General features: G+C 45.7%; 1 protein-coding gene across 3 annotated transcripts in view; it reads left to right on the top strand.

Moving 5' to 3' along the window:
* The window catches only part of LOC125947382 (uncharacterized), a 95,782-nt gene extending 75,030 nt beyond the window's left edge, over nt 1–20,752 (top strand). Inside the window, exons 2-5 of one of the 3 annotated variants that reach the window (XM_049672015.1) lie at nt 1,695–1,846; nt 2,497–2,564; nt 15,212–15,295; nt 19,905–20,752. In XM_049672015.1, coding sequence (XP_049527972.1) covers nt 1,695–1,846; nt 2,497–2,564; nt 15,212–15,295; nt 19,905–20,032 — 432 coding nt within the window. In that variant the 3' untranslated portion in view covers nt 20,033–20,752. The remainder of the gene's footprint in view (nt 1–1,694; nt 1,847–2,496; nt 2,565–15,211; nt 15,296–19,904) is intronic. The other 2 variants (XM_049672017.1, XM_049672016.1) reach the window with 2 other exon arrangements.
* The last annotated feature ends 833 nt before the right edge of the window (nt 20,753–21,585 follow it).

Genomic DNA, 21,585 nt, shown 5'->3' with positions numbered 1-21,585 from the left:
TTTATAGCCTCAGGAGGCAGCTTATTCAGCGCTTCCAAAAGTGTCAGGCGGATCGGAGGTTAGATAAGGGGGAATGTTGCTTCATCTGTAAAGGTAATCAAAATAAGCAATGGCAATGTCCACGTGTGCTTTGAAATTGGAAATTATTGTGTGTAATAAGGGTATGCTTGCTAAATTACCTTGCTGCATGTTCCTTTTTTGGCCGTAAACCAACCGTAATCAAGTAATTTTGCGTTGATTTTAGCCTTCTTACTTTCCCTACACAAATAAGTGCGACTTTGGAAGTAGTTTGTTTTTTACGTGTTTGTTATCCAGAGTGGCGGACAATAATTTCTGAAGGACATTTTGTTATTGGGATATGTGTGCTTGTGAAACTTTTTATGCGCCTTTTTTTCTCGGTCTACCCCACAGATTTAGTGGGTAATTTGAAAGTTGAAATAAAATGACAGGGCTATAGAGTCAAAAACAATTCCGCATTTAGTTGAAACAAGTAAGTTGTCGACGCCATCGGCGTTTTGCCCGCGTTCGCTCAAAATGCGTGCGGCGTTGGTGACTGTTGCCGGAGCCTTTGATATAAATAGGCACTTGGTGCCGCAGCTAAACGTCGCCTCCCTTCCCTCCCCCTCCCCCACGGCTTCTCGCGCGTCGGAAGAAGGTGCGTTTGCTCTACATATATGGTGATTGTAAAGGAGAAAAGAGACGCCTACTTCTGCAGCCCTTAAGCGAGCACGGCGCAGAACGCGCGTTTGTTCTCCGCCGTGCGTTCACTCCCCGTGAAAGACGCGCCCCTCGCGCCCTTTCACTCGCACATACAGCGTTCGGCGCGCGGCGACGATTTCATCTCCATTGACGTCATACGGAACCTCACGGCGACGGCGACGGCGACGGCGACGGCTACGGCGACGGCGACGGCGACGGCGACGGCGACGGCGACGGCGACGGCGACGCCGACGGCAGAAATCTGCTTTTGAGTGTCCATATAATTGCTATCGCAATAAAAATAAATGTGGCAGCTCCGCCTGAAACAGCGACAGCAAAATTTAGCCTTGCAGTCAGACTAATTGAAAGGTGTTCTAACTGCACGCGTGTGCAAAATGGTGGTAGAATGCAGCACGCCAGACTACTTACTGCTGCTTTGCAGAAGGAATAGTTACCTGGCAGCTTCCGGGTGACGCAGAACGCTGGCGATTTGACGGTGTCAGTGGCGTTGTAGGCGTTGCACTTCGATGGCACACCAAAGGAGGCAGAGGGAAAACCATCGGCATTATTCTGCGCCAATTGATATATATATATATATATATATATATATATATATATTAGATGACTTTAGCTTGAAGTTTAGTGCACAGGCCCGAGCAAGTACGCAGTAACTCAGCAGGAACGCTACTGCGCATACATTGTGGGGGCGCGCAACGCTCAATCCAGCACCGGGAGGCAGGAGGCTGCCTTTGCTCCACCACCAAGGCGCTTGAACTTAGATTTGACCGTGCGTGCACTTGGCTTCGTCAATTTCACAGCGAACTCTCTAACCGTGCGTCCGCAACCCACACATGCGACGTCGATAGCAGAGCAGCACAGCAATAAAGACGGCGTTGAGCCTCCGGCATTCGTATAACTTCTATCGCAATAAACATGAATTTTATTGAGTATCTTGAAATTTTACCACATAATCTCACAATGCTCCTCATTTATAGATATATCGTTATCTGGATGACGTCCTAGCCATTTCTGACGCCGACAACGATGGAGTTTTCGAGTGCCTGGCGGCGATACGCACCGACTATCAAACAGAACCGAAAATGGCCACATACCTGTTCTTGTTCAAGGGGCACCACGGCGCAGAGAAGTATGGAAATGGCAACTTTTACCTAACCCTAATATCATCCTTTCGTCGCTTGCATAGCCAATAACTATGCATATTCATTTCTAACTTCGTAACAAGAGCATATATATATATATACGTTCGAAATATATAAACTTACAAAATTTGTTTCTAGAGATTAGATAAAATTTTTGATAGCTGAAAGAAAGCTTTACATTGTGAAGTAGTAGTGACGGTGAAAAACACAGTCGTAAGATTCTGAATGACGAAACCGATTATTTATTGGGCCGACCTGTTCCCAGAAAAGCAAGTCACACTCGAAGCACAACGATAGCGGTGAGTCAAGGGTGTCGGTTTATACATGAGTCATCGAAGGTTCCAGAGTGATCGCTGGTGCCTGCGTGTCTTCTAGAAAGTATTACACAATTCGCGTCGCGCATACATGCAATTAGATTACATAAGGTTCGGTGACAGCAGACAGTGGACAGAACCATCGATAATGTTCGAGAAACTTCCGATACATGCAGACGCGTCCTGCGCTGAGCGACAACATTTGTTAGACAGTGAAACGTGGTCACACGAGAAAGATAAACAAGTACACGTGTCAATATGTGTTTAGTGCACTGAGTAAATATCTGTGGCAGTAAATCCCTCTACATTTCACGCCATTTCAGAAAAAATGTCTCTTTCCACATAACGCCGGGCACAACTCCAGACAAAATCACCATCTATTTAGACAATGGTAAGTAAAATCTAATAGGTCTATGGCACTTGCTATGAACCTAGGATTTTTCTGTTTATATATAAGTGGTTGACCAATAGCTCGGGGATGTCCATGTTTTAATTAATCATATGCAGTTTTCCGACGCAAGACAGGGGCAATTGGAGATCGCAGGAACAAGCCTTCGTGCGGGAGTGGACATAAATATAGGCTGATGATGCTGATGAATAGTGCACGAAAGAATGAATGACGTCGGAGGTAACAGAAAAGTTATTTAGGTCCTTTATGGTCTGATGTCAAAGCGCCGTTTCATATTTCTTTGTTAGATAATAGCGAACATTCGCGAACACCTATTCACGTGTCTCATGGGACATATTTTTGTTTGATATGTTGGGAAACCTACTTGGAGGGCATTTTGGCTCAAGCGTAAAGGGATAAGAGTGGTGTCTACGTATTTCTGTTGTCTCGGTGTGCTTGCGCTAAAATGTTTTCGAAACTCTATTTTAGTTGACGCTATCCAAGCTAGGCATTGTTCTTTGGTTTAAGACAATGATTTATTTTCATCTATCCGAGATTGATGGTCACGCAGCTCGCCTGCATAGGGCTGACAGTATCACAGAGACGTACCATAGTGGGTGCTGTTGGCATAAACGGCCGTTTTGCTACCATATCGTTCGCTCTCACAATTAACCGCCTGCCAGCTCTTATGAACTGCAGTTTCGCAGGAGGTTGGCTATGAAGTGGGGCACATAATTTGTGTATGTAGAGTTCGCGTATGGTTTAAACCACACAATACTTTCTAGAATGTCTCGCTATTTCCAGCCTTACTACAATAGGTGAGTCATTTCTCTAGATAAACTAACATTTTATTTGGGTATCAGCCCTATTTGGTGTGTTAGGATATTTTTATACATAGAAATACCGCTGTCCCAAAATAGGAGTATTCGCCCCTTGTACATATTACGTGACGCAGTTTCGGGTGCAGTGCCCTGGAAAAATTACATAGGACAGATAGATGCTACCTACCTGTGGAAATCGGTTGACGCGAAGCTCCTTTTGATGGTTGCATACATTATGCTATTATGAATGCGTTATAAAATACCTGCACATACATTTTAAGAAACTATCTTTTATTTAGGCCTATACACTTAATTAGGGCAGTACATCTGAATGGGTTTTGCTTGCTTGTCATGCCCAAAGCGATGTTCTACATCTTATAGCTAAGAGAGAGCACTGGCATCACCTCATCCATGTTATTGGGCGTAGTTCAACGAGGTCTTGCAAAATGATTCCATGATCTAGGGCGGCGCATGAAGAATTGAAAGTAAATCTTTGTGTGCACAGAAATACAAGTCCTAAGGCAGTGAGTTAAACGCCTCTACACGCCTCACAAAAACCTGATCAATTGCTCCTCCTAATATGTGTGTTGGCAAGTGTCGCTGTGGATCAGAAGGAACTATGTGGACGCCGTAGAGGCTTGCATGAAGTCTGGTAGCCACCTACTGTCGGGTTTGCACCGGTCCACGTTGAAGTAACTGATTCCGGACCAGGACGAATGTTTCCTCAACTGCGAAGCTTGATTTTTGATAAACCTGCATGGCTTTCCTTTGTAGCTACATGCTACATTCGGGATTATGCCAGTTTTTTTATTCTTGAAGGTGCCAACGTCACCGTTTACGAATGCGTCGGGGATGTGAATGTTTGAATTAGTCATATACGGTTTTCCGACGCATAACCTTATTTCATTGGGAGTGGAGCAAAAATTGGCCACCATCATCTTGGACACTTCCCGTTCTGCCTTTTACGCACTGTGTTCGTCTTTGCACCTAGATTTTCATCTAGATTTGTGTCACCGGTAAATACATGATGTCGTTGGCACCTCCGAGGCAGGAACTGTTATAGCGGCAAACCTCGATGTAGGAGAGCGCACCGCTTTCGGACAGACGTGAGTAGCATTGTCTGTAGTCACGAACCTACGGTTAATCATTTCATAGAACATATCATCCTTGTGTTCACGAAATACTGATTCGAAACTGATCAATTGTCTATTTTGATTACTGGCTTTCTTTTCTTTTCTCACTGCGCTTCTTCTTTTGATTGGGACACAAGAGTTCTGTACTTGACATATGTTACAGCGCATGCTGTTATGGGCACATTACAAGAGCCGTTTCGGTCGCCGATGTTCGCTGCTGCCACCGCCGGTGTCTGCCGCAGCTATCTCCAGGCTCCCAAGCACTATGGGGGATTGGTAAAAAATGGTTGGATAGTTTTGAGAATTGTCTTCTCCATATGCATATTAAGAGATGTATAAAAATGCTAATATGAAAAATATGATGGCGTACCTGATTAAGTGAAGCAGGCTAGGTGACTGTTTGTCGACACCCCGTTTCAAAGGTGATCGTAATAAACAACTATATTAATGGCGTACCTGATTAAGTGAAGCAGGCTAGGTGACTGTTTGTCGACACCCCGTTTCAAAGGTGATCGTAATAAATAACTATATTAATAATTAGCATCATAATTAGCGTCGTATCATCCCACGTGTCAAGGGGTGTGACATGTGCGCCTCGTAGCCTCGACACCTGTGCTTACTCCTCGGCATACTTTATGGCACCTCGCAAAGTACGAACCGCTGCATAAGAAGCGAATCGTAGAGTGCGCGCGCGTCTACCACCAGTCAACGTCGGGCTCAGCAGGCCGCTGAGCAGAGAGCAGCACAAGCCGTAGCTCGCCTTCGAAGCCGGGCGGCCAGTTCAGTTCGTTCTCGTGAAAACGGCGCAAGGAGACTTCGCCGCGAAGACCTTGTATTGCATGCTGCTGAAAATGAAACTTCTACAGAGTCGCTCTTGCACCTTACGCTGTGAGTGTTGTTGTGAAGTCCGAGCGGCCATAAAGGTTCCATGTCTGGTGACGTGCCAGGTACCGCGAGAAGGAAAGGCCCAGAGAGATCAGAAAAGTGTTTTATATACAACTGTACATGGTATTTTACACAAAGGGTTCCATGATTCTTGGAGCCATCCACAAACTAACGTCTTTGCAGGTCCTAGCATTTACATCTCCGAGCGTCCACACGACACTCAAGCCCCGCTTTTTAACAGTTCATTTCCCCCGTTCTCTCGTCGAGAGGATTCAATGTATTTCATCGTGGCCAATTGGACTGTCACACCGTCTACAACATCCCGCCCCTGGTGACGCACCACACCGCCGGTCTCCGCCTCTGGTGTTCAAGCTTCGACACGCCCTCTATGCAATGCAATTTCATGAGAAGCTTTGGTCAGCGCTGTTCCCACGAAGTCGTCAGCGTAGGCACTTTGCAGCAATTAGCCGGTGATACAATGCCGAAGACCCCTTCACAGTTTGGGGTCCTTCACAGAACCTCACTTGTTCATCAGCTCAGACGAACACGCGACGTAGAGCCACTTATCAATCATCTAGATGTGACGTATGCTTCGTCACCAGCTCTTTGGTGTTGAAAAGACGATGCCACATGAATGGCCTTTCATATCTGCACGCTCGCCGGTATGCATAGTTCGTTCAGAAAGCTTGACATGTTCAACAGTATTTCATAGATGCAGGTTACCGGTGAAGCCTCCTTAACCGCCTTGCACAACAGCACCCCCGACGCCAGATGGTGCACCGGGAGGTCGAGTTGTTTGACGCAACTCGGCCGGGTTGATGCCTGCGTTGCTGAAAGCCATGGGGCCACAGATTCGAAGAAGGAGGATCTTCTGGACAAAGGTCTCTTGATAGCAGGGCTCTGACTGGACTGCAGAAATGCAAGATGACAAGCTCCAAGGAGCGACCTTTGTCAGCCACACACAATGCCGCGAGCGCAACCTGCAAGCCACTCTCAACGCCAGACTTTACCAATTCAAACAATCTGACCACAGCCTATCTAAAAGAAAACCTTGAAACGCAAGGTGCACGTTGATCCGGACAGGTACCAAGGAAGTTCCGATGATGTTTCCTCGCAAATAGACACCAACTGCGTTTATGTAATGAATCTTAATAGTCTTGAATTAGAGCTTCCCCAGATCAGGAAGTCGAAGAGAGAACTGGCCTTCAGTAATTCATAATTCGTAATACATAGCACAGGAGAGCTATATAATCATTACATAATGCCGGAACAGCCAAATAAATAAAAGGGAAAACATCTGCAACCTTATCACGTGCCCAAATTTGCTCAGAAGGCCTAAATACTGCCTTAGCTCTAGCGCACTTCTAATTACGCTACTTTATTCCTATGCTCCATATGAGCAGCTGGCCGTACTTATGTGAGATACATTTACATAATACGTTGAAAATAAAAGAAACCTGCAGAGTATGCCATCCCTAAACGTGATCAGCGCAACAATTTTCTAAGGTGCGCTCTGCTTCACGTGCGTGCGGCAACAACTATCCGACGCTTCTTAAGATCAGCGGAACTAGACTGCAGAATAATCAATATCCACACTGATACAGCGTGATTACCAGAAATCTGATAGGAAAGCCTTATGCTGACGAAAACTCATGTGAACTATCTAAAACTAGTCGCAACCAAAACTACACTCAGGCTTTTTATCTTCCGCCTACGTCTCCGCGAAAAAAGAAGAAAACTGACGATGTCCTTTCTCGAGCGTTCAGCTGTCACGTGTCTATGAAAGCAAACACCAAATTAACTGAAAATTCAAAGAGACCAACAACGCCCTCTTCTTAACCAATGGTTCTCAAAACTCAAAAGTTGTTCAAAACTATCCTGAAAGAAATTAATAATAATGAACGCAACTTACAAAACGTGCCTCGAAAAAAAAAGCACTCCTGTAAAATAAAACACGACTTGTTATCAACTCGCACAAAAGCGTAGCTCATCAACTTGCGCAAATTGCGCGTGCCATTCAAAGCTATATGCAACCCTGATACTGTTTGGTTTCCAAGTCTATACCTGTCGTCGCGTAAACACTCCACTTGAAATCGTGGGTCTAACCTGAGCCGAAAAGGCCAACAACCTAAGAAAAAAAACTGTGGTATTCCTTACGCCTGTCAAACATTCAAGACGCAAATAATCTCCCGCAGAATGAATACAAAAGACAAGGCTATTTGCAACCTGTCTTCCTGATTTCTCTATTGCCGGGCCCCAAACGCACCAGTTTCTTTCAGGCGCGCTCGAGGGGGTCGCGCATTCCGGGTTTTCTTAAGGTGCAGTCGCGAAGAAGGCAAAGACCGCTAATTTGCCTGACGCACCTCGTAGCTGCGACTTGAGGACAGCAGCCTCCAAGTGCTAGGAGGGGGTGCATTCACCTACCCACGCGAGGACTGTCGTGTTATCTGCGAGGCAGTCGCCTTTCATTGCCTCCGCGAGTGATCGGCTATTGTAGCGGCATACCGGACGCCTCGCTTTGTCCCTCTGCTTACAATGTGCCGTCAGCGATGCTGTTAGGAGACGGTTATCACGCCTGAATCCTAGCGAAACTCTGCTTTTCGCGACGTGCGCCACGCCGATCCCCGATCTCAGCAAACGCCTAAGGTTATAATTAACCATCCGCGTTTTTGCAGTCTCTGGCTGGAACTTGACCTTCGCGCACTTGCCCATGTGGTCCTGGCGCTTCACACGTTTGATTATAGACGCCTTCAACCACATCCGCCATTCTCATCCTGCGCCTACGCCTTTTCTGTTTGGTATGCTTTGTAGAGTCTGCAACATCGGCACACGCACGTGACATTTCGTTGCCTTCTCGGGTTTCAGCACGGTCCAATTCAATTGGGCAATCTCGAAATTCTCCTGTATTTTGGTACAACGGATAGAATATATGACCATTATCAACAGCTGTTTCTTCGCATGTCTGTCCAGAGTACGTCATTATTTTGTCTATGGTGTGTCGTGGTTTTCCTAGGCCCCAAAGTAATCTTAAAATATTCCACACTCGCAGTATGTAGGAGGCCGTTGAGCTTGTCACATGTCTCTAACCAGTTTTCGGTGAAAATTTCTTGCGCGTATTCTTGTGCTTCTAATTTTATTTCCTCAATAAGCTTGCGAAGGCCATGGTTTTGTTTGTTTCTTCCAATTTTTCACTAGCCTGTGTCCTTTATTCCATAGGTTAAGTGGATGAGAGTCTATGTGTGGGTTTTCAGGAGTGCGCGCGATCTTTCTGGTATACGTTTTCCTCCATTCGATAATATTCTTCACCCAGGACTGCAGGTCCAGCTGTTCGTCTGCCTTGTCTCGGTCTAATCGGAATCTGTGCCAGTCGGTAAGTTGTGTATGGGAAGCAGCGTTAGCAAGGCGAATCTTGGAGCAAGGTATGCTGAGAGTAACTTCATTTATATTGTCACGACTAACGAAGCTAACAGCCACAGAAGACAACCAAGTGAGGGACACGAGAGCAAGTATGTCTCTCTCCGAAGAGGATAAAGTTGGCGCGGCCAATTATTTATGAGGCTCTGAATATAGAACTTGTGTTAGTTGTCGCACCGTCGTCCTGTGTGCTGCTCTTCGCGTCTTGCGACACTGGTGGAGGTGCGGGGTACTCCCTGATGCCCGGAGCTCCTGTGGTGAGTGTAACGTCCAGTTCAAACCCGCAACCAGTTCCTACAGTGGACGCTCCTATTCACCACTACAGTCGCCGACTGCGGGGCCTCAGCCCGTAGGTAATCCTCTTGGAAAAACCCCCACCAACCGGACCACCACCTAACGAGATGGCAACCGCAGGACCTCCTCAGGTGACTCTGCAGCATCCTAAGACTCCCGAGACATTCTATGGTGATGCTTACGAGGACGTCGCAGATTGGCTCGCGCAATACGAACGAGTCGCCAAGGCCAATCGGTGGACTGCAGAAGAAAACCTCGCACGTGTTGACCTCGCCCTGGCGGAGAGCGCTTGTACGTGGTACGAGAACCGGGAAGCCACATTGACTTCCTGGAATGAATTTCGGCAACAGCTTTTAACCACCTTCGCAAACAACGATCGTCGTGACTCTGCTCAACAACTAATCGAGTCGCGCGTCCACAACCGAATGAGAGCGTCGCCATGTTTGCGGAGGACATGACCCGCCTGTTCCACCGCGCTCACCCAGAGATGCCGGAAGCAAAGAAAATACGCCATTTGATGCGACGTGTCAAGGAACAACTCCTCGCCGGTCTTCTTCGCAACCCGCCGACAACCGTTGCGGAATTCATCTCTGAAGCTACTTCGATCCAATGAGCACTGAAAAAACGTTGCCGACCCTACGATCTCCTAAACAACGCCTAGAGCAACGTTTCTGCTCTGGCTGCCGGCAATGAGTATTCGCTTCGTGAGCTCATCCGGGAGGTTGTTCGTGAAGAGATTCGCAACTTCCTTGTGACTCCACAGGAGTCAGTCAGGGCTTCTGTAGCAGAAGTTGTGCGACAAGAAATCAGGCAAGCATTCTCGTTGCCCGAATCTCTACCGGACCAACCGAACATTTGTTGCACCTTTCGTTATTTTTCTGGAGTGCTGCAGAGACGTGATATTGGGAATGGATTTCCTGCACGAATACGGCGAATAAACATTCCGGACAGGTAGGTCACGTTTTCGATCGGCGCAGATTTGGTCGTACCCTGTGACGATCAGTGACGTGAGCATTTACGTATCTTCGATGACGATGTGATCATCCCTCCGCACTCAAGCACGCTTGTGACTGTAACATGCGATATGGCAAGCAGCTCCAACATGATCGCCGAAGAAATGCCTGCTCGGCTGTTTAGTCATGGCGTATCAGTTGCAAGAGGCGAAGTTGACATTGCTCGCGGACAGACGGACGTCCTACTAACGAACTTTCGCCCTGAACGCCGGCATCTTACAAGAGGTGTGGCAGTCGCGTACGTGGAAGAGCTCAATGAGGCTACCGACTGCATGACTGATGAACAAGACGATTCCGCCGGCCTACCGACCGTGCCTCTATCCATTGATGTCTGTCCAAGTTTGCTACCTACACAGAAAGAAAGGCTCCTTGAGCTTATTGATAAATTTCGGAACTGTTTCTCGTCGACTACCAAAGTTGGCCAAACGCCGCTGACCAAAACACCGAATTATTACAGACGAAGCGGCTAGACCTATACGGCAAAACCCGTACCGGGTGGCAGCGCCAGAACGTGAAGCGATAGAAAACCAGTTGCAGAAAATGCTTCAAGATGACGTTATACAGCCGTCGAAGAGCCCTCGGGCATCGTCGGTAGTGTTATTTCAAAAAAAAAAAAAGGATGGCACCTTGCGTTTCTGCGTCAACTACCACAAGCTCAACCAGGTCACTAAGCAGGACGTTTACCCCGCATAGACCATGCTCTCGATAGACTACGGCATGCACGTTGTTTTCCATCAGTGCATATAAGAAGCGGGTATTGGAAAATAGTAGTAGACGAAAGAGACCACGAGAAAACAGCGTTCGTGACACCTGATGGCCTCTATGAATTTAGAGTGCTTCCCTTCAGCTTGTGCTCCGCGCCGGCAACATTTCAGCGGCTAATGGAGACCGTTATATCCGGACTCAAGTGGAAAACGTGCTTAGTATATCTAGACGATGTGATTGTATTCTCTGCGACATTTGACGAGCACTTCAGGTGACTACGTGCTGTTTTTCAAGCTTTACGGTCCGGTGGTCTCACGCTTAAGCCGGAAAAATGGCATTTTGGCTTCGAAGAGCTTCTTTTCCTAGGCCACGTTGGCAGTAATGAGAGGGACGGCCTGACCCGGAAAAGATAGCTGCCATTGAAAATTTTCCTATGCCATTCGACAAAAAGGCACTGAGACGATTTTTAGGCTTATGCGCATAATACCGGCGTTTTATTCAGAACTTTTCACACATTGCGTCGCCATTGACACGCCTCATCAGAGAAGACTTAGCATTCGTATGAGAGGAAGATTAGCAGAAAGCATTCGACGAGCTACGTCAACGCCTTCAAAGTCCACCGGCCCTGGGACACTTCGATGAAGACGCCCCGACAGCGGCTCACACTGATGCCAGCAATATCGGCTTAGGAGCTGTACTTGTACAGTGGCAAGACGGCGCTGAAAAAGTAATAGCTAGCTTATGCAAGTAGAAGCCTTTGCCGCACAGACGAAAATTATTCTACCACAGAAAAAGGGTTCCTTGCGGTGGTTTGTGTGGTGACCAAATTTCGCCCATATTTGCACGGCCGCTTGTTTGATGTTGTCAGTGACCACCACTCACTTTGTTGGCTGACGAAATTAAAAAAAAAACCATCAGGATGATTGGCGCGCTGAAGTTTTAAACTTCAAGCATTAGACATGTCTATTGTGTACAAGTCGGGAAAGCGGCATACGGACGCCGACTGCCTTTCTCGCGCCACATTCGAACTTGCAAGTACAGAAGATGACGACGCTACAGCGTTTGTTGCAGTTGTCAACACGACTACGCTTACACAGCAGCCACGCGAAGACCCAGAATTGGAGCCCATTATTAGCTTCCTGGAGGGTTGCACTTCTACTGTGCAAAACGTTTTGGAAGAGGACTTCCATCTTTTTGCTTACGCAACGACGTCCTCTATAAGGTGAACTTTTCTCCGAACGGAAGCACTTGCTTGCTCGTCGTCCCACCATCTCTCAGGAATGAAATATTGCTGACATGCCATGATGAAGCAACATCCGGCCATTTGGGCTTCACACGAACGCTCTGCAGAGGGAAGCAAAGGTATTACTGACCAAGATTGACGGCGACCGTTCAACAGTACATCCGGACATGCCTTGATTGCCAGGCGGCAGAAAGTGCCGGCTGTCAAACCAGTAGGCTTCCTCCATCCTATCGAAGTACCGAGAACTCCATTTGCACAAGTCGGAATGAATCTGCGAGGCCCATTTCCAACTTCTGCTGCGGGACACCGATGGATTATCGTAGCCACGGACTATCTCACTCGCAACACCGAAACCAAAGCTCTACCGCGGGGAACGGCCAGTGAAGCAGCTCGATTGTTTATAGAGAATGTCGTACTAAAACATGGCGCCCCCACAGTAATAATAACTGACAGATGAACTGCATTCACAGCCAAGCTATTGGGCACACTTTCAAGACTACGTGGCACATCTCACCGGCAAGCAACGGCGTACCATCCGCAAACGAATAGACTCACGGAACGCCTTAATAAGACACTTGCGGATATGCTTTGCATGTATGTTGATGGGGAGCATAACAACTGGGACGAGATAATGCCATATGTCACCTTTGCATACAATACGTCTCAGCAAGAGACAGCGAGCATGGCATCGTTCCGCCTTCTCCACGGTCGCGATATCACAACCATGCTGGACGCAATGTTGCAGCAGTAACGTGTATGAGATGGCGTCGAAACTGATGCTGACTACAATTCTCAGCGTGCTGAAGAAGCCCGACAACTTGCACGCATACGTATTCGTCGACAGCAGGAGTACGATGCCCGGCGCTATAACTTTCGCCGCCGAAAAGTCTCCTACAAGCCTGGAAAGAGAGTTTGGGTCTGGACTCCTGTTCACCGTCGTGGCCTTTTAGAGGAGCTATTGAGGCGGTACTTCGGCTCGTATAAAGTCATCCGACGTTTCTCTGACGTAAAACTATGAAGTCGTTTCCGATAGCCCACATTCCTCAAGGCGTCGACGGCATACACCAGAGATTGCTCGTCGTCCGTACGAAGCCTTATTTCTCCGAATGAAATCACTGCAGCATGCGCGCGGACAGATCCTGGCGTCTTCACGATAAAGCATCGGGACGATGCTTTCTTGGAAAGGAGGCTGTCACGACTATAGAAGCTAACAGCCACAGAAGACAACGAAGTAAGCGACACGAGAGCAAGCATGTCTCCTTCCAAAAAGTTTCCGCCGCCAATTATTCTTGAGCCTCTGATTATATAGCGGGTGTTTGTTGTCGCACCGTCGTCCTGCGTGCTGTTCTTCGCGTCTCGCGACAATATGATGGTCACTTCCAAGATTTTCATGAAGATTCGCCCGAGTTGCATTCCCAATTCTGCGGTTCCAGCTTAAGTCGTAGTTAGAGTCCCGTTCGACACCGTTTTCTTGGAGCGTGGGGTTGGTTGTATCATTAAGGAACGTATACTTGTTATCTTGCGTTTTTCGTTCGAGGCGCTGCCCTGCTTCCGTTGTGCGCTGGCAGCCCCATGATGTGTTATCTGTATTGAAATGTAGCTTTGTGCACGTGTCCAACCATTTCCGAGAAGGACTGTCGAGCCTTGTGACCCAGTATGCATTTATAATTAGAGCATCACGGCTGCCGAAGCGGCACTGTACAGTAACCTGCTCTTGAGTCGAACCGTTTATGGAATCAGTATCGATTTGGATAGCTGGAATATGTTTGGCCACATATGTGACGGTGCTGATTGGAATGGTCATACCCTGTGGAGCTCTTTTGTCTCGTTTAGTAGTTTTTCATGTTGCTCTACAGTTTTCTCGTTGATATTTTTTATATAATTATAAAATTTCAGAAGTTGATAAATAATTAAGAGTAATTATGTAATTAAGCGGAGGAGGAGGAATAAACATTTATTGCGGAACCAGCGCTTTAAGATGGCCGGGCCTAAGCCTGCCATGAGGGGACGTCGAGGGCTTGCCTCGCCGCCGCCTCACGGGCGTACTGGGTCGCCCAGGTTTGGTCGTCGAGGGCGGAGCTCCGCAGAGCCTCACGCAACCTCGACGAGAGGGTCGTGGTCGTGGTGCACTGTGCTGGGCACTCCCACAGCATATGCGGAAGCGTAGCCGGGTGAGTGCCACAGCACCGGCAGTTGGGGGTATTGTAAACTTCAGGGAATATAAGGTGGAGGCGGGCGGGTGAAGGGTACGTATTTGTTTGTAGCAGACGCAGGGTGGTAGCCTGCGCCCAGCTGAACTTGGGGTGAGGTGGGGGGAAGGTTCGTCGACTAAGGTAAAATGCCTTAACGAGATCGCTATAAGTAGTCAGATTGGCGGAAATAGTAATAATAGTAATAGTAATAGTAGTAGTAATTAGGCCGAATGGAAAAATATTCTGAGTATCGCCAAGCGACGGCACACAAAATTACCTGGGTTCTGCCCAGCTACGTGGCATTTGCATATTTTTAAATCTTGGTGCGTGATAGTTGGGACACCCTGTATAACGAATGCGACAGTAGAAGTTAGCATACCCCGCATACGGGGCCTATATAAAGAGAAGCGAGGGCCATGCGGCGTGCATAATATTTGGCAGACAATGGGTTAAGCAAGAATGTTGGTATATATCACGCGAATCACCCCAATATTTGGGCCTTTGCTAAAAAAGAATAACGTGTACCCTCCCAGCTAAATTCTTTCACAAATAAGTGTGTAGGTAGGTGTATCATAGTTGTCAAGAAAACCAATGTTGAACTACTTTCTGTGAATTCTGTCATATTTAAATTTTGATCTCAGCTGTTCTTTCTATTTTGCAAAATGCTTATTTAACCTCACGAATTAATTCTCCTAAAAAGTATGTGAAAGCAGCTATTTGCAAAGGGGCAGCCACCCGGTGAAGCTGCTCATTGCAGTAGCGTTTTCTGGTTAACTTTATGTCAAGGAAACAAGAATATGGCAGCAATTCGGATGGATATGCAGCAGTAAGCAGTAATGCGTCATGAGCGTTTGCTATAAAGTGCGATATTTAGCAAGGAAACATGCACTCGTTAAGTCAGCTTTAATCACCTTGTGTGCTCATCTAATAAAATTGACTTATTTTTGCAGATACTGAACAGAAATTCGAAGCCCAATATTTATACACGGATTATAAGACCTGCACTATTGTTAAGGGACCCTACGAAGGAGAAAGTGAGAAAAAACTTTTCATTTGCACTTCAAATACTGTTTTTTGTTCAAATAACCCTTCTGAAGGACCATACAGAGTTTGTCCGAAAAGTAATGTCAGTGATTATATTGTGAAACGACTGTACGCCGCAGGTGCGCTAGGACCGGTTGGGATTGGTAGAGGGGGAAGTTGGCTTAGGCAAGCGCGGTAGCTTTATTGTCTGCTACCATATGGAGAGTAAGGACAGGCTTTTTCATGCAACTCGTTTTCATTTCCCGTGCAAGCCGCAATGCAGCGCTCGTTGCAACAAAGCATTGCCTTCAAGATTTATGTGAAACTCAGCAAGTCCGCAGTGGAAATATTTTCTATGATAAAGACGGCCTTCGGTGATAATTGTTTGGCGGAACGTCAAGTCTACCAGTGGTACTTGAAAACTCCCATGAAAAGACATCACTTCGGGACATTTAACAAAGTCAAAGAGGCTTGCACCAAGGCTCTAAAGGACATTCCGGAAGAGGCCTACCGTGATGCCTTCGATGTCTGGAAATCTTGCTGGAAGCGATGTATCGACGCAAGAGGAGCCTATTTTGAAACCTTTTAATGTGTTATACTGATCTGATCAATAACGTTTTTTTATTCTAATCACTGACATTACTTTTCGGGCATACCCTGTATGAGGCCATTTTACCATACTTAATGCTTGCTAATTCTTAAAATATTAAGGCAAAATATTGGCAGCATTAGCTGTCACACATATACTCGTAAACTGCTGCGGAATTTAAGTTTGTTGTCGGTGCAGGGGTTGATAACAATGCTACAATGTTTTCAATATTCCAGAATAGCATGTTGCGCAATTAGTGCATTAGGAAATACTGAGTACCGTTGCTGGGTTCATTTGCAAAACTGTTGTTGGGAGGTTTACCTGCGTTAGGCTTATTTAGGCGTAGAGTGTAGGGCGTGGCAATTAATACCCTGATCAGGGCCTCTCGTACGTGTCTGTGTCTATGTCTTTCTGTGTCTATGCAATCGCTCCGGCCGCGCCATTCAGCCTCCTCGCCTGGGCTCTTCGGATCGGATGCTGCGCTTATACCGCCCTCTCCGACATGACGTGCCCTCTCTGACAATCGCCCTCTCTGAAAATCGCTGACATGCCGCGGATAACGTAGCCGCTTATGATAAAGGAGACAATAATTATAAAGCATCGGTTGCTGTCTCTGACGTAAAATAGGCGCATATTCTTGCAATGATTGTACAGATTAGCCTGGCCTGGAAAAATCATTGTTGTGGTTCGCACTAAACTAACTACTAGTGCGCCTCCAAACGTAGTGCAGGCTTCCGTCTAATATAGCTTCAAGATGTAACAATAGCGCAAGCAAGCGCCTTGAGATAAATGCGAATAATATGGTATGCTCGCTCGTGTCTAGTACAAACTTTTAAAGCGAAGCTTTGTACCTCTACCAGCCAAGGGTTCTGTCGTGTCCGTCGTTGTAAGCAAAAAACGATCCCGACGAACCGCTAACAATTGCAGGTATAGCAGTATAGCTTACTTGAATTCAGGCATTCAGCGTACAACTAAGCACTCGTTTTCGCAAGAAAAACTACAAAAACAAGCTTCAAAGTGATGAGCCAACATGATGGATGATAAGGGCTGCGGGCAAACAACGGAAACAGGCTCGGCGCGGTCCGTAAGATTATATTGTAGCTGTTGCAAAGCTTATGCAGCTGCTTGAAAGAGGGTTGACGTCATTCGAAACCCTTCCAGCCTAGTAACTGCTTCGGTTCATTTTCTAGACTAACCCACTACGGGTAGACCACGGAAAGTAAAGACGGCAGAACGTGCATTCGCGGAACGTGCAATGATTTAACCTTGGCAAAGAATGTAACTACAGTGAAAACTGAAAATTTGAGTGTATATCAGACCGATCATAAAGCAGTAGTGAACATTGTTGTGAAGTAAATAATAATAAAGGCCGTGGTTAAAGTTACATTGTAGTGTGTGAAATATCAAGTGCGCCGCAGTCACCGTGAGGGTGGCGTAAAAAGCTTCGCTTTCCAACCACCTTCACAGGGTGGATTGGCGGGCAATTTTCTTTCTTTTTTTTTTTTGCGGCGGACGAAACTTACGCCAGGCTGTTTTGTTCAAGCTAGCATTCTAGGTGTTATTGATGTATAAATGTATTAGACTGAAAAGCCTGCACAGATAAACGACCATCTCTATCGGACTCCATGCTACAGCGTTATGGTCATTATGGTCTCTTCTTTGGAAATATTAATTGCTGAGTTATGTGCGCTAGTCGTTATGGCTACATTTGTCACTGCATTGCCACAAATTTTGAGAAATCCCTGCAGATATTTTTTGTTGTCCGCTGGTAGCGTTTTGTCACCCGCCTACATCAGCCCAGGTCCCTTCTCTTGCACTATAACCCCATTACGGTTGCGAGATAGATAGAAGACCTCATGAATTAATTCTCATTACAAGTGTTCAAAATCATCTATGTGCAAAGGGGCAGCCCTTCGCACATGGTCCTTGATTGCAACATTGTTGCAATCAAGGACAACTCATAGTTTCGTTCGGCCATATCAGACATCATCCCTCTCGGATACAATTAACTAATCAATTTTGCTGTAATAAATAACCACTTTTGCTGCTTTTACTCCCCTCTATAATACGTCGGTCGTGAGGGTACAATAAAATAAAGGAAAATAATAACATAAAAGACCTAATAAACTGTTTTAAAATTGCTTTTCTATGTTCTTGAAATAAAGCCGGAACAACATTGGAGACAAAGGGATCATCTCCTACAATCCAGGGTGAATTTTCACAACTACCCTGCATTTTCGGCCTTCCCATATAATTTGTACTCGGTATAGCTCCATCAGCAGCTCCACGAAATAGTCATCTATGCCCTCTTGCTTGACGATATCCTGCAGCAATGCCCTGTCTACGTTGTGCTAACCCTTCTATTCTTGGTATTCATCGCCGATGCGCGGGAATGAACGTACTTAAGAGGCTATGATCCGAGTTAGCTTGCGACACTGCGCGATCCTTCATTGGTTGTTGTTGAATGCTCGCGAATGGTGTAGCAGCTAAAATGTCGTACTGTTTGGAGTGAAGCTCGTGCACCACTTAGTCTATCATAATCCCTTGTTATAAAGATATTATGGAGGAGAAAGCTTGCGGCCCTTTATACGCAATGCCTCACGACTTCAAGTGTACCAGAGAGCTGGAAGAACGCCAGCATTATAGTAATACAATAGAATGGAGACGTTGAAGAATTGAAGAATTATAGACCGATTAGCTTGCTTTCAGTATTGTATAAAATATTCACCAAGACAATTTCGAATAGAAACAGGGCAATACTTGACTTCAGCCAACCAAGAGAACAGGCTGGCTTCAGGAATGGATATTCTACGAAGGATCGTATTCATGCCATCAATCAGGTAATCGAGAAATCTGCGGAGTACAATAAACCTCTCTATATGGCTTTAATAGATAATGAAAAGGCATTTGATTCAGTAGAGATACCGGCAGTCATAGAGGCATTGCGTAATCAAGGAGTACAGGAGGCATACGTGAATATCTTGGGAAATATCTGCAAGGATTCCACAGCTACCTTGGTTTTCCGCAAAAAAGTAGAATGGTACCTCACAAGAAAGGGCTCAGGCAGGGGGGCACAATCTCTCCAATGTTATTCACTGCATGCTTAGAAGAAGTATTCAAGCTCTTAGACTGGGAAGGGATATGAGTGAGGATCAACGGCGAATATCTTAGCAACTTTCGGTATGCAGATGACATTGTCCTCTTCAGTAACAATGGGAACGAATTACAACAAATGATTGAGGACCTTACCGGAGAAAGTGTAAGGGGGGGTTGAAGATTAACATGCAGAAGACAAAGATAATGCTCAATAGCCTGGCAAGGCAACAAGAATTAAATGCGCCAGTCTGTAGAGTCTGTAAGGACTAGAGTCTGTAAAAGAGTACGTTTATCTAGGTAAGGAACTCACAGGGGACCCTGATAATGATAATGAAATTTACAGTAGAATAACATTGGGTTGGAGTGCATACGGCAGACATTGCCAAATCCTGACTGGGAGCTTACCACTGTCGTTGAAAACAAAAGTACAATCATTGCATTCTACCGGAGCTAACATAGGGGGAAGAAACTTGGAGGTTAACAAAGTAGCTTGGGAACAAGTTAAGGACCGCACAAAGAGCGATGGAACGAAAAATGTTAGGCCTAACGTTAAGAGAGAGGAAGAGAGTGGTGTGGATCAGAAAGCAAACGGGGATAGTCGATATTCTAGTTGACATTCGGAGGAAAAAATTGAGCTGGGCAGGCCATGTAATGCGTAGGATGGATAACCGGTGGACTATTAGAGTTACAGAATGGATACCAAGGGCAGTGCAGTCGAGGACGGCAGAAAACTAGGTGGGGTGATGGAGTTAAGGAATTTGCAGGAGCAAGTTGGCATCAGCTAGCGCAAGACAGGGGTAATTGGAGATCGCAGGGAGGGGCCTTCGCCCCTGAAGTGGACATAAATATAGGCTGATGGTGATTTTATAGATATCTTCTCCTAAACTAACCTATCGCCTACTTAACCTAAGTCATTGGTGTACTTTTTCTTTCAGGGTGCCTACTACTCGTGTCCAGGGACATGGCAGAAGATGTACCAGAACACTGCGTTGCAAATTTTGCAGACATATGTGGTGTCGCAGTCAACTTGTACAGCAAAGAGCTGTGTCCGGATGACGAATAATACATTTCGAGTGCTGCAGCTCAGTTTGGAAGGCTCAGCTCTGAAGTTCGGTTGTTTTAGTTGCACCCTAGTTTCATTTAATCACTTCAATGCAATTCAATTCAATTTTATTAAATTTTTTTCACATAAAAAACTGGAGGAGGCCCGAACAAAAAGTGAAACTTTGTTCATTTGACGAGCATACGGGCCCTCCTTACAAGGCAACAGCAGTTTATTACAGGTTACTTTTCTGATAAAGAAACACTCAATATCCGTAATCATAAATTCACAGAAAAAGCACTATAAGAGCACATCAAAATTAACAAATAAGAAATACAATTGTTCATGGATATACACTACTGAAGGCACACGTAAAACTTTCTTAGTGCTTCCTTACTCGTATACACAATATCTATTCCATGTTTGAACTGATTCTTCAGAAGTTTCGGAAGCCTGTAGCATAGCATGTGCTCACCAATAAATTAGCCTGTGTATGGTGTAATCCAGGTGTCGGTATTTAGGGATGGGTAGTGGTGCGTTTTTATTTTAAGCTCCACTAATGAACGTAGTGTTCCACCAGAAAATTTAATGCTTTGTTTATATTTGAGGGCTAAATTGTATACATAGACACTGTGAACGAAAACTGTGAAAAAAACGTGTGAAAAGTGGTGCGGTGTGTGCTTTGTAGTGTTCGCCAGCTACATGACGGATGGCTTTCTTTTGTAGAACGTGCAATATATTTATATTGCACGTTCTACAAACGTGCAATATAAAGGTGAGTGGCTATGCTACTCTGACAGTTTTGGTTCTTATGACTGTACATTTTGGCTGAATTTCTCTGAAGCAAACTGGGTTCTGATTAAAAAGTTTCAATAATCGTGAATTAAAACTCAGCTTGGCATCTTGTAGCATAAAAAGTGCTCAAACATGTGTAAATAATGTGAAATGTGTTTTGAGACCATGATGGGATGGGGACCCACTTGCAGGATAAACTGAAACTGAGTTTAACGAGAGTTATAGAATAGGCAATTCATTGTTGCTGAAGACATACAGTTTTGCAACGGTAAACACCGGGCTGGCGTAGCACTTGTGTTGTTTTAACCCTTTATTGCTGAGCGCTGCCTACAGCATACCAAAAATATTTTTTGCTTGCTGATTTTCTGCGTTGAGTATGAAGTTCCAGGCTAAATGTCTTTAGCCAACCCTGAATGATAGGCAGCAAGTGTCATTTGTTGGTTTAGAGCAAAAACACAGGATTTCAAAAAATTTGGCAAGCGACTCACTTTCTTTTTAAAGCACGCTCAGAGGAGACGGTGCGAGATCTCTGGCTGTACGAATGTCATACACGTGATGCAAAAAAATGGAGTGTACACCTATGGTACACATATGTAAAGAACTGTCTGTACAAATTCCAAACGAAGCCATATGTGGCTTGGGTGAAGCCCACTTCCAGTTTTCTGCTTGGTTTTCCCCCATATTGCTAAAAGAGTTTCTGCAAAATACTTTTTTGTTGATTATGCTTATTCTCGGTGTCTATTGCACATTTAGATACAAAGTATTTTTTATTTGTATTT

Source organism: Dermacentor silvarum, chromosome 8 (genome assembly GCF_013339745.2).
Source record: "Dermacentor silvarum isolate Dsil-2018 chromosome 8, BIME_Dsil_1.4, whole genome shotgun sequence".
NCBI classification, from domain to species: Eukaryota; Metazoa; Arthropoda; class Arachnida; order Ixodida; family Ixodidae; genus Dermacentor; species Dermacentor silvarum.
The sequence above is the reverse complement of the archived record's forward strand: the minus strand, read 5'-3'. Positions and strand labels throughout refer to the sequence as shown.